Here is a 13,816-nt window from a genome sequence, read left to right on the forward strand (position 1 = left end):
GCGGAGTTATTGCTTCTTAAGTGACAATATGTGTCGTCGATACAAAAATGGGCATTGAACAAAGAGCTAATGTTAAGTTTTGTTATAAATTTGGTAAAACTTTTAGCGAAACATTTCAATTGATGAACATCCGAAGCCATCTACGTCAAGTGCAATTGAAAAGTTAAAATCGGCTGCAGTTCTCCCATTTTTCAAAATAACAATACCAGATATTATATCGTTGGAAAACATAAAAAATATATTTTTTCCTAGCTCATAGCCTAACTATGGTTTACATTTAAAAAACTTGAGGTTTATGTTATAACTTGAAAACGAAAGTGTTCACGAACAATTTGATCACACTGTCTTATTAATACTGTAAAAACCTGTAACTTAAAAGCTACATGTTTCTGAAAGAATTAGCCGAATTCGAATTTTTTCAAATATCTACTCAACCTTGACGTTTTTTTCAAAAATAAAACTAACATTTAATAAGGATCATAAAAGTGCACATCTTTCCTCGTGTAAGCTTGTATCTCTGCTACTTTCCCAAATCCCTACACTAAACATCGAAAAAAGCTCATCCTGTATAATACGCGTGTCAAAATGAAAATAAGAAAATTTATTATTTATCTTATTTATTATAATGATGAAGTGCGTACAAAAGTTATACAGGATATTCTATTATAAAATTTACAATTACAAATTCAATACCACTTTTCCGAAAATATATAGTTATAGAAGAAACTCCATACGTCATGTCGCATTCTACGTTAGAAACCACAAGCAACACTTTAAGCATTTGTTTTCTCTTATTATAGTCAAATCAGAATTATAATCGATACATGTTAACACCTCACATCGCACAGTAGGACACATCAGATAAGCTGATCGCATTGATATTGAAGTTATTCAACATAGATTTTGTTCAATGGAAACCATGTTAGTATAATTGAAAAAATGAACGATTCCTCTTTGAAATGATTCAGTTAGATAAGGAAGAGGAAATGTTAGTGGCGTACAATCTTTGTACTTTAATAATGAATCCAGAGAATACGAGAATATACAGTTAAGAATCTTGTATGTTAGGTTAAATATCTTTTACATACTTACATTTTGATGACAGGATTTTTAGGAACTTTTTTTTAATTTCTTTGCATTTTTATACTTATAAAATAAATCAAAAATTGTAACTTTTCCCTCATAAATGAGATGTCGGTATTTTTATTAGGTATTATCCATTTTTTTTATTATATTATTGATTGATATTGATTTTTTTTATTATATTATTGATGACACATATACAGAGTGTCCCGGTACTTGATACAAAAATATCGAGGAAATAGATGAGGTCAAAATAATATCAGTTCTTCATATAATTTTTTTTCATACAGGCCTTCGTTAACAAGTTACGGGCCCTCAAAGGCGAAAATTAAAATGTTATTATTATTTACAGTCTCTAAACTATGAACTTCAGCATGATGCAAATTTGGTGATCGATAACACATGCGAACAGGTTGTTTTTGATGTTGTAAGTGAACCCAGAATGTCTTCATAGATGACGATTGCAATCTGTCTACATAAAAAATAAGTTCTCTGAAGAATTTGAATGATAATACCCACTTGGTTCAACTTGGTAAAATTAACAGTTTAGGAAATATTTGTGAATTTATATCACAATGCACATCGCACGGCGTCTCCACCATTTTTTTAAAATTTTTAATTGGACATAATTACTATGTTAGAACCATACCTATTTTTAAAATAAGAACCTAGAATATCTTACTGTCTGCTAATGTAATTTTCACTAACAAAATTTGACAAACACGCTTTACACATAACACAAAATAGAACAAGAATAAGTTAAAGTAAGTTTAAAAAATGGTTTAAAAGAAAAAAAACTATCAAAGTACACGTCTAATATTATCACAATGAAAATTAATTCTTTGTAGCAATTCATCCCTTGTTTGTACTGGGGATGAGTACACTAAACTTTTCTGGTACCCCTACAGAAAGAAGTCGATCGGGTTTAATGTCTAGATAACGTGGTGGAAATTGGGTACAATGGATAAATAATTTTGTACATCAATATTGAAATGGGGAGGGGCCCCATCGTGCTTAAATCAAATGTTTCTTCGGGTGTCTAATGGAACATCGTCTAATAGTGGCTGCATGTTATTTTGCAGAAACTCCAAATATCGATGTCCATTCAGACGTTTTACAAAAACGTATGGACCTATTAAATTTACTATTCTTGCCCATACATTAATAGTGGGTAATAATTTAATAGGTCTATACGTTTTTGATAAACGTCTGAATGGACAATAGTTTAGAGACTGTAATTAAAAATAACTTTTTAATTTTCACCTTTGAGGGATGATATTATTTTGACCTCATTTATTTCGTATCGATTTATTTATTTGTATCAAGTACCGTGACCCCCTGTATAAGAATAACTGTGTCAATTTATGATAGTTTTATAAACATTTTCCTTATTACTATTGTCAAGTAGTTATTTATTAATAGTCGAAGTAAATTAGTTTTATTAGGAGAAATAAAGTTTTTAAAATTTGGGTGCGAACTCCTTACATACATGCAAATACAGATTGACAGAGTTCCCACCTATCTGGAGAGTGCTTCATCCCCTTATGCTTCAGAAACCACCCTCTAATGTGAACTCGCGCCAGTTTTTTTTAATTTTTCTCAAAAACTGCTGCTTTGACGAGAAAAATGAATAAAATATTCGGCATAAAATTCTACATCATTTATGTCCTATAAACTTTTTTCTATCGTTAACTCTACTGTCAGAAATATCATTTGAAAAATTAAGATATGCTGCTAAAGTTAGGCAAAAATGAATAGTGACAAATATCTTGAAATACATTGGCCATAGCAAAATGCTGCAAGCAAAGCAGATTTTTCTACACAAACCTGGCTATAAGGACAAAGAAAATATGACTACAGAAAATTTTATTATTACTAGTTGCTACGTCTTTTATATTCGAGCCCGTTTCCACACCACCGCTGAGGTAGATCTCCCGGCGCGTTTTTTTTTTTGTAAGTAATTTCCCCTGGAGGCCTAATACACTAAAAGCTAACTGCTATTTATTCATTTATTGAATTATATTCAGTTAATTCCTCCTCTACCCCTGAATTAAGGCATCTTTGACCATAACAATTGGACCACATTGTTCAACACTTCAATCCAACCTTAGCACAATCGCATCGTTTTCCGTAACCCTTTTTCGTTTGATATTAACTGAAGTATAGAAGTAGGAGCTGGTATCTCAATTGTAGGAATTGGCACCAAAATTTGGTTAGTTGTTTTCCATCCCCATTCATTAGGCTTCAAATTTTCTCCACGCCACGAATGAATTTGTTTTTTAAAAACGCGATACAAATGTTGTTCTAAAGCAACACATGTAGGTGGTAGTCTTGATAACATCACTGCTTGATTAGATTGACCAACAAATTTGTTAATTGAAATGAATCTAAATTGATTTAATGATGTGACAGTTCGAGGTGCCTTGTATAAAGCTAGTGTGATTTTCTCTCCAGCTCGTATAATGTCTGGTTTGACCGATGATGCATTGTTAGATATATGCAAAGCATCGTCTAAGTCCCTTTTAATATTTACTAAATTTACAGTTTGTGCTTTTCCTTTGCCAAAAATGCTGTTGTAGTATCACAACCACTGAATGCGTGAGCATATAATATACTTCTTTTACAGTTATGAAGGACTTCCGAATTCTGTAAGTCGAAAGAACTGTATGGTACACATAAATGTTTAAATATATGTTTTACGTTTTATGGATACAATTTACATTAAATACTAAACAGCGAAAAGGATTATATTTATAATTTATCGCAACGCTATTAGGCAAAGCTTTATTTTGTTATGAAGTTCAAAATCCGCTGTAAAAAATAAGCACCCAAATTAATTTTTCTCAAAAGCCATCGTAATTTTAAGGAATTTGTCTTATCTTTATCAGAATTAACCTATTTCAAACGTCATTTGTGATATTAGGACTGGATATAGGAAAAAATGTATAGGACACAAATTATGTAGAATTTTATGCTGAATGATTTAGGCCCTATTCATTTTCCTCGTCAGAGTAACAGTTTTAAAGAAAAATCAGAAAATGGGCACCAGGTCACGTAACGGGGTGGTTTCTGAAGCAAACGGGCACCCTCCTGAGAGGTGGGAACTCTTTTGATCTGTATTTGGATGCCTATTAAGAGTCCGCACCCAAATTTTTAAAAATTTATAAATTATTTCTCCAATTTGCCATTTTAATTGCTAATTTAAATCAAGTTTTGCCTTTTTTGAAATTTAAATAGTGAAATATGCTAAGGTTTTTATTTATTCTCACAATTTATATTTATTAAAATTTATTGAAAATGTAAAATTTTACGATTGTGGGTGTGTTCCAATAAAGTAACATAATTATAAAATAATACCAACTATTTTATTACCTTTACCCATAATTTAAAAACTGCAAGGCCAAACATTTCATTCTTTGTCACACCAACCTCATTTCCAGCGACTCCTTTCCAGCCACATCGTTGAAAACTGTCTCAGGGTAATACATCGCTCTCTGAAGAGTGCATACCGTTGCATAATGCATCTCCCTTCTCTGTGGTTTCCTGCAAACTACATTCAATGCACCTCCTAACGCCACTNTTACATAACCTTGAAAATAGCAAAAATACGTGTTTTTTGCACTTATAGGTTAGAATATCTCGGAAACCTAGGGTGATGGATCAATTCTGAGGCCAGGTTCGGATTCAGCGCGCCAAATGCCTTCGGAAACGCAGTGTCTGATCTCTGGAATTTTTTCCTTGTTGGCCTGTGTAATTTATCGCAACGCTATTAGGCAAAGCTTTATTTTGTTATGTTATGTTATTTTATTATGTAGTTCAAAATCCGCTGTTTAGTTATAAGCACCCATATTAATTTTCCTCAAAAGCCATCGTAATTTTAAGGAATTTGTCTTATCTTTACCAGAATTAACCTATTTCAAACGTCATTTGTGAGATTAGGACTGGATATAGGAAAAAATGTATAGGACACAAATTATGTAGAATTTTATGATGAATGTTTTAGGCTCTATTCATTTTTCTCGCCAGAGTAACAGTTTTTAAGAAAAATGAGAAAATGGGCACCAGGTCACGTAATGGGGTGGTTTCTGAAACAAACGGGCACCCTCCTGAGAGGTGGGAACTCTTTTGATTTGGATGCCTATTAAGAGTCCGCACTCAAATTTTTAAAACTTTATAAATTATTTCTCCTATTTGCCATTTTAATTGCTAATTTACTAAATAGTGAAATATGCTAAGGTTTTTATTTATTCTCACAATTTATATTTATTAAAATTTATTGAAAATGTAAAATTTTACGATTGTGGGTGTGTTCCAATAAAGTAACATAATTATAAAATAATACCAACTATTTTATTACCTTTACCCATAATTTAAAAACTGCAAGGCCAAACATTTCATTCTTTGTCACACCAACCTCATTTCCAGCGACTCCTTTCCAGCCACATCGTTGNCGTCTAAGTCCCTTTTAATATTTACTAAATTTACAGTTTGTGCTTTTCCTTTGCCAAAAATGCTGTTGTAGTATCACAACCACTGAATGCGTGAGCATATAATATACTTCTTTTACAGTTATGAAGGACTTCCGAATTCTGTAAGTCGAAAGAACTGTATGGTACACATAAATGTTTAAATATATGTTTTACGTTTTATGGATACAATTTACATTAAATACTAAACAGCGAAAAGGATTATATTTATAATTTATCGCAACGCTATTAGGCAAAGCTTTATTTTGTTATGAAGTTCAAAATCCGCTGTAAAAAATAAGCACCCAAATTAATTTTTCTCAAAAGCCATCGTAATTTTAAGGAATTTGTCTTATCTTTATCAGAATTAACCTATTTCAAACGTCATTTGTGATATTAGGACTGGATATAGGAAAAAATGTATAGGACACAAATTATGTAGAATTTTATGCTGAATGATTTAGGCCCTATTCATTTTCCTCGTCAGAGTAACAGTTTTAAAGAAAAATCAGAAAATGGGCACCAGGTCACGTAACGGGGTGGTTTCTGAAGCAAACGGGCACCCTCCTGAGAGGTGGGAACTCTTTTGATCTGTATTTGGATGCCTATTAAGAGTCCGCACCCAAATTTTTAAAAATTTATAAATTATTTCTCCAATTTGCCATTTTAATTGCTAATTTAAATCAAGTTTTGCCTTTTTTGAAATTTAAATAGTGAAATATGCTAAGGTTTTTATTTATTCTCACAATTTATATTTATTAAAATTTATTGAAAATGTAAAATTTTACGATTGTGGGTGTGTTCCAATAAAGTAACATAATTATAAAATAATACCAACTATTTTATTACCTTTACCCATAATTTAAAAACTGCAAGGCCAAACATTTCATTCTTTGTCACACCAACCTCATTTCCAGCGACTCCTTTCCAGCCACATCGTTGAAAACTGTCTCAGGGTAATACATCGCTCTCTGAAGAGTGCATACCGTTGCATAATGCATCTCCCTTCTCTGTGGTTTCCTGCAAACTACATTCAATGCACCTCCTAACGCCACTTCAAATGTAACTATGCATGTTCACTGTGAGAATCTACGCATTGATAAGAATTTTCCCATATTTACATTGGGCTGGGTGAGTGATTCCTTTTCACAATTATTTAGTCCGTGATAATATGCACTTGTTGTATTTAAATACGTCTAATGTCGGTAAACTATATCAAGATATTTCTATTATTGAACTGTACTTCCATCAATGCAATAATGTGTGTCGTTTCCCATTGAAGAATGTCATTATAGTATCATTTTCACTAATCAAATTGTTCTTTCTTTATACGTGCTATACATTACATGAAATTCAATTTTTACCAAGAGGTATATTCAGAGTCAGCCTTTCCAATTTATTTTAGGTTATTGTTACAAATAAAAATGCATGCTCTTAGATGGTAAATGTTATAGGATAATTAAATGCTGTGCGATGAATGAGAATGTATTTTAAATTCGTCGTTCTTCCGTCATAAATTTTGTAATGATAAGTGTTCCTTATGCTTAATTTATTTTATTACACCTTAAAATTCTTCTCTTCGATTAACAAACAGTTGCGCAAATAAACATATTGTATTGTTATCTACAATTCTCCTTTCATTGCCATTTGCTCCGTTGCTGTTAAGATATTTCGATGATGTAAAAGGTAGGCATTTTCTTTGAAAAATTGATTTACCCAGAAAAAAATTGCTTGGACTTTATTACATTACAAACTTTTTGAGGCATTCATTTTCATTTACTTGAAATTGGGAAATATGCTGATTTAATGACATTTTATAAGGAAATAATTTACAAAATGTAAAATATAATTTCTGACGATATTTATGCTAGAAGTTATATTAAATATATTATGAAAGGTGCATTAACACTCATGTTTTCATAACATAATAATTGTTTCGCGTTTCCAAAGTTTACTATTAGAAATTTCGACAATTTTTAAACTAATATATATGAATGATAGAACATAACAATTCAAAATTACTTCCGATGCAACTAAAATATACAAGCTTACTGAAAAATAAATAATAATGAAGTTAAGCAAATAAATGACTATCACCGAAACGTTTCTAATATTATCATATATAATTTTCTACGATGAATTAAACGTATATCGCTTCTCTGAATATTTATTTCGATTACACAGGGCAAGCTGGACAAGTCTATATTTTACTCCATTCCAGTGTCTTAATAACAAAAGGAATTAGGGATCGTCTTGTCCATCGTCAATTTCAACCACATCTAAGAATCTTGATAATGTTGTGAAATACAGAATATTTTTTATTCTTGGTCGATTCTTTTATGGTGGTGATTGCGTAAAATATTTGTATTTTTGTAAGGGTTTTTTTATTCAACCTTTTTTTTGTGTAGAATCCGAAGAAAATTATTTAACGTTGCAAAAAATCGACAAATGAAAAACACCCTGTATCTACTAAACGAATCAAAAGATTTTAAAGTGCCGAAGTTTGCCCACCTTGCACTGGTAATAAGTAATATGTACAAAATAACAGTATTCTCCTTAATCAATCTTATGGAATGCTCGTCACAACATAAATAATGTTTAATTACTTACATAATCCAATCTGTAATAGGTGAGTATCTTGAATTGCATATTCGCAAGGTTACTGCGGGAGAATGTAACTTCGTGAAGTAATTAAACTTTTACTGTATTCATTACAAATTGAATTTGGAGTCACATTCTTTAAAGAAGAAACAATTTTATTGGTCAGTCATACCTAAATTTGAAATTTGTCTGATAGATCAGAAAATATGTGTGTATTTCCACAATTTTCCAGATTTTTTTCTGAAACAGTTTTTCTCAAATATATTTTTTTAACACTGAAAAATTAAGTACGTAATTTGAGTATTTATGGCGGTTGCAATGTGGTAGAGGATTGGCTCTAGGCCGGAATCCCAGTTTATGTAATTTTATTCAAATAAAAAGTTACACTGCCGTTACCTTCTTATAACTGCACTCTTTACACTCTAAGAATATATATGTAAATATTTACACAATAGTAGGTATGAAACAAAAAGGGGCGGTGTCCATTTTTCTACACAGAACGCTTCACATGGAACTTACCATAAAATATACAAAGTCCGTAATATATTTGTTAAAATAGAATTTCAAGAAACGAATAATAATAATAATTATTATTATTATTAGTTAGTCAATAAAATTCTGTTATCGGAACTACTGTAACAAGTTACAGTTTCGAAAATGAAATTTACCGTTCAACATTTACCGAGATCACAGGTGCATGTCTAAAATGGTCTATGTTTTTATAGATTTTAGTAATCCCACCATCTGCATCGTTGTACAATAACATGTACATGTCTGCCTCTGATTTAAAGCTTCGCATCAATCCATTTATTCGATGCGTACCTAGCGGTGCCCCGCCCTAATTCCTGCCTTGTCGACCTAGTGTGCCGGTGAATAACCCCGGTTCTTTTTGCTGAGATACGTTGGCCGTGCATTTCATTGTCGTTTTTACGTGAGTGGGTGAGTTTGAAACATTGCTTGGTCGAGTGTATGGCACGTGTTTTTTGTGGCAGTCATTAGCATTGTGTATTATGAGCAGAGAGCGGCACACGGCTTAATCACAGATTCAGTCTATGTCTACCACTACAACGCGTATTGCAGCTTACTAACATAATATAGATTACTACTGTTTATTTATTTGATTGTCGCCACAAAGTTTCCGATCTCTAGTAATTATTAATATAGCTTTTAACAATACTTTTTTCTCTAACTTCAAACACCTCGCATAAGATAAAAAAACAATTCCACCTTTATTTCGGTATTAATTTTTTGTAAATATACAATATTTAAATTTAAAGTACGAAGCATAATTTTCTTAAATATATAAAGTTGTTACATATAAACTTGTACACTTCACACTTTCTTCTAATGTCATAAATATGAGATGATTTTTATATTTGTGATGTTATTATCAAATTTACAATACTATATCCATTTATAAACAGTAACACAATGAATTTGGTTAGTTTTCTATTTATAATTTAGAACTTTTTTCAATATTTCGTTTGTAATTGTCTTTGTCTCGATCTTCTTTTCAAGAAGAATTGAATATAAGGGACATTACAGATTAACGTGATATCCATACTGAACAACAAATAAACTATAAGTATAGATTAAGTTAATATTAAATGTATCATTCTAAAAGACTGATTTATATAGTATCAGATTCTTTCTGACTAAAACAACAATCAGGCGTCAGCTACTAGCCCTGTTACTGCAAAATTGTTATATATACGTTAAATGAAAGGAACTTTTCATCCACCTATTGATTAAAATTAGAGCCTGAACACTTTCATCCTTTTATTTTTAGTTATAACTAAACCTGCTTCTGAGAATAGTCTCTATACAGGCACCGAAGATCAGATCAGATTACCTCGCACACTCCACTTCCCCGCAATTTGGTTTCATCGGTTCCCATGCTTTGAGATAGGAAACGTACACTCTCTGTTAATAATATACAGCTAGAAGAGTCCGTGTCGGCGCCTTTGATGTGGCGGTCGAGAACCAAGCGAGACGGAATCGTTCTAACTCTCTCAGATTAAGCGGAATTGTCGGGGCTGGATTAAAATAATTTTTATTATTGAAATAAAATATTTAGTTTCTACCTGACAGTACCGTAGCAGGTAATTTTATTAATATGAAAATTGAATTAGAATATTAGGTGGTATGACATTAAAAGTAGAAAATAGGTATTTTAGATAGGTAATAGGTTTTGTACTTGAAGTTAATACGGATTATTAAAAGAAAACTTGAAGAGTAATTAAAATTCCTTGTTGTAAGCTCCTGTTTACTGACGTAATCCTTAGAGAAGAAAATGGTTAAAATCGCGTTTTTTTTAACAAAAAGTCGTTAATATCTCGAAAACGGTAGATTTTAGAGAAAAGTTGAATATGAACTTTTTTGTTCAGGATACCCCAAAAAGCATATTTATTTCGAGCGAAAAAACGAAAGCGAAAATTATGAATTTGTTTAAAAAAAATTGTTTAAACAATTTTTGACCATTAGTAACGTCTGGCAACATGCGGATATGTTTCAAGGGTCATTTTTTTAGTAGGATTATGAAAAAAAATCGAATGAGAATGTTCCTAGCGGGAGCAACGATACAGCCTGGACTAATACTTATACATATTATAAAACATACCTACAATATAATATACAAAAAAANCCCTTCCACAAATAAGATCTACTTCTTATTTGTGGAAGGGTGAAATGGGCGGTGACTATTAGACGCCTTCATTATAGCCATCTTTCTCTATCGCACGGATTTCTATGACTTACTTTATCACTCTCATGTAACGACTGATGAACTATGGGGACTTTCCGACCCTGTATATACGTTAAATGAAAGGAACTTTTCATCCACCTATTGATTAAAATTAGAGCCTGAACACTTTCATCCTTTTATTTTTAGTTATAACTAAACCTGCTTCTGAGAATAGTCTCTATACAGGCACCGAAGATCAGATCAGATTACCTCGCACACTCCACTTCCCCGCAATTTGGTTTCATCGGTTCCCATGCTTTGAGATAGGAAACGTACACTCTCTGTTAATAATATACAGCTAGAAGAGTCCGTGTCGGCGCCTTTGATGTGGCGGTCGAGAACCAAGCGAGACGGAATCGTTCTAACTCTCTCAGATTAAGCGGAATTGTCGGGGCTGGATTAAAATAATTTTTATTATTGAAATAAAATATTTAGTTTCTACCTGACAGTACCGTAGCAGGTAATTTTATTAATATGAAAATTGAATTAGAATATTAGGTGGTATGACATTAAAAGTAGAAAATAGGTATTTTAGATAGGTAATAGGTTTTGTACTTGAAGTTAATAATAAATTTTAATTTCCAACTCTGGTATTTCCTCAAAATTTGCACTATTACGTATATTATACGTTTGTATACATAAGAGTAACTAAATACAACATGAACATTCTTATGGACTTTCATTGTTTTAGGTTAAGATTAGAGTTAAAAAAAGGGGTTCTTCTAACTGTAGTTTAAGGAATTCTTGATTAGTATTAACTACTGTTATTGCAATTTTTAGATGTCTTTTCAATATATAAATATTTGTTTTGAACATAATTGTTCAAAGGGGTGCGGCATGTTACGTCGTAACATTTATTTTTACTTATAAACTATATGTATTTTTATTTACCTAAATAATTAAGCAGTAAAGAAATTAGTCCAAGAAAATCCTGAATCCATAATTACATTTTTAAATTGAGGGATAATTGAAGGGTCCGGGTTTATCCAAGTACAATTTATAACCCTATTAATATATTAGAATACATTTATTTTATTGATACAATTAAAAGGATTAGGATTTGGAATTTCTTGGACCGTACCGAATCACCGGTCATCAACACTTAATGAGAAAAATTAGTATTTATTTTATTAATAGATATTTTATTACTATTTTCTTGCGTCGTTTATTTCCAGCTCTAAATTACAAAATACGCAAGTCGTGAACCGCTCATCTATATAGACCTTTTCTTTTACTCATGATTTCGGAATCGNGAAACGTACACTCTAGGTGCTCTGTGACATATACTATTGTTGCGAATAGGAAGAAGAGAGAGAGAGAGAGAGAGAAAAGAAGATAAGCTCACGATGCGGTGCGTTGGCCGTGAGTGCGGCATTCTTTGTTAAGTATATTAGTGACGAGAATTTGTTTACAAATATGTATTTTCTTTTTTATAGATATTGTTTTATATATTCATTTTGTGCGATTCGCGCTTTTGTCGAGATCAATATTATTCGATATCATTAACAACACATTATTGACGATACAATAATTATCGTCAATATTTTAAAAGTTAATTTCGTATTCTTGCAAATATTGTCAAAGAAAGTATGTATCGATATCGATATCGTATCGAAAATCGATACGATATCGAATATCGGGAAGCTCTAGCAAAATCAGTTGAATTTGCTGATATAAAATAGCTGTTAAAAAATTCTATTTACTTCTTTCCATCAGAAATATTTTCAAGTTTTTGTTCGTTTTTTATTATACTTCGCCCTGTATAAGGTCAGGTTTTACAGTGGACCAGTTTCCAGTGCCATGCAGAAGTGTATTTTTAAATTATTTTTGAACTGCCCTTTTCGATTTTTATATACAAAATTATATTTGTAAGAGTACCCTGTACATCCAAAATTTTTTTTTGGATAAGTTCTGAGTGACCCTGTACAGCTTGCGTGAAATTAATAACTATTAGTTACGTGTAGCTGATAAGGATAACATTAATGATGAGCACAATGTAGAGACTAATAACTTTTAAAATACTTTATTACATGGTCAATTTTCTTTCAAAATACGTACGTTAAAGGTATTAGATGTTAAGGTTAATATTGTTATGTGTGACCGTAGGTTTATTGTGGACCTTCAACGTTAATATGACATGCATATTTATTATTAATATGATAATCCTCATCTAGCCTTCTACTTAAGCTCCACAGCTTTGACAATGGTTCTTTCATGTAGCTTCCAGTTTCTGGTAAGCTCACTATTCACATTAAAACAAAACATAGGTGCAGTTTCCTCTTCCTTCGGGCATAATGCACACAGCCTGTGTGTTATTTGGACAACATTACTAATTAAGACGTTTCCTGAGTTTGCAATGCCTGATTAGCAGTTTCATTTTATTTTTTATTGATCTTTATTGATCCGGTATAGTAAGTCCTCTGTTAGTTGTTTCAATGGTCATTTTAAGAATTTCTCAGCTTCAGGTTTCTGATCATCATCTCTGAGCGTTAACTTTAATCCACTTCTGCTTGAATAGTATCTTAATATCACAATTTACAAGGCTGATGAACCTGTTCGGGCATACTTGTCAGCTTTCTGGTTGCCCCTCATGCATTGGTAAATTAAAGTAACATCGTTTTAACTTTTTCGCCCTATCAAAATATAGTATAGCAGTCCGAATTTCATAGCTATAAATAGATTTTTTTTTTAGATCTGCCTGATTATTAAAATAAACAATATTTCCTTGATTTTTAACTTCTTCACTATAAAATTAGCTGCACACTCCACACTTTCAATGGCTATTACTTCGGCCTGGGAAACTGTGACATGCGTTTCTAGACTAAAGGGGACATTCATCTCTTCGTCAGTCTCGCAGTCAGTTCCAACTTCTGTGTCTGTTTTTTGAAGAATCCTGGATTGGCTTAAACAGGACGTACCATCT

At 31.8% G+C, this 13,816-nt stretch overlaps 1 protein-coding gene across 1 annotated transcript in view; it reads left to right on the top strand.

The window, feature by feature from the left end:
- The first annotated feature begins 6,498 nt into the window (after positions 1 to 6,498).
- LOC108903371 (larval cuticle protein A2B-like) overlaps positions 6,499 to 13,816 on the top strand; it is a 46,893-nt gene continuing 39,575 nt past the window's right edge. Inside the window, exon 1 of the mRNA XM_018705522.1 lies at positions 6,499 to 6,680. Coding sequence (XP_018561038.1) covers positions 6,618 to 6,680 — 63 coding nt within the window. The 5' untranslated portion in view covers positions 6,499 to 6,617. The remainder of the gene's footprint in view (positions 6,681 to 13,816) is intronic.

The sequence above is a fragment of the Anoplophora glabripennis genome, unplaced genomic scaffold, assembly GCF_000390285.2.
Source record: "Anoplophora glabripennis isolate ALB-LARVAE unplaced genomic scaffold, Agla_2.0 scaffold75, whole genome shotgun sequence".
Classification (NCBI taxonomy): Eukaryota; Metazoa; Arthropoda; class Insecta; order Coleoptera; family Cerambycidae; genus Anoplophora; species Anoplophora glabripennis.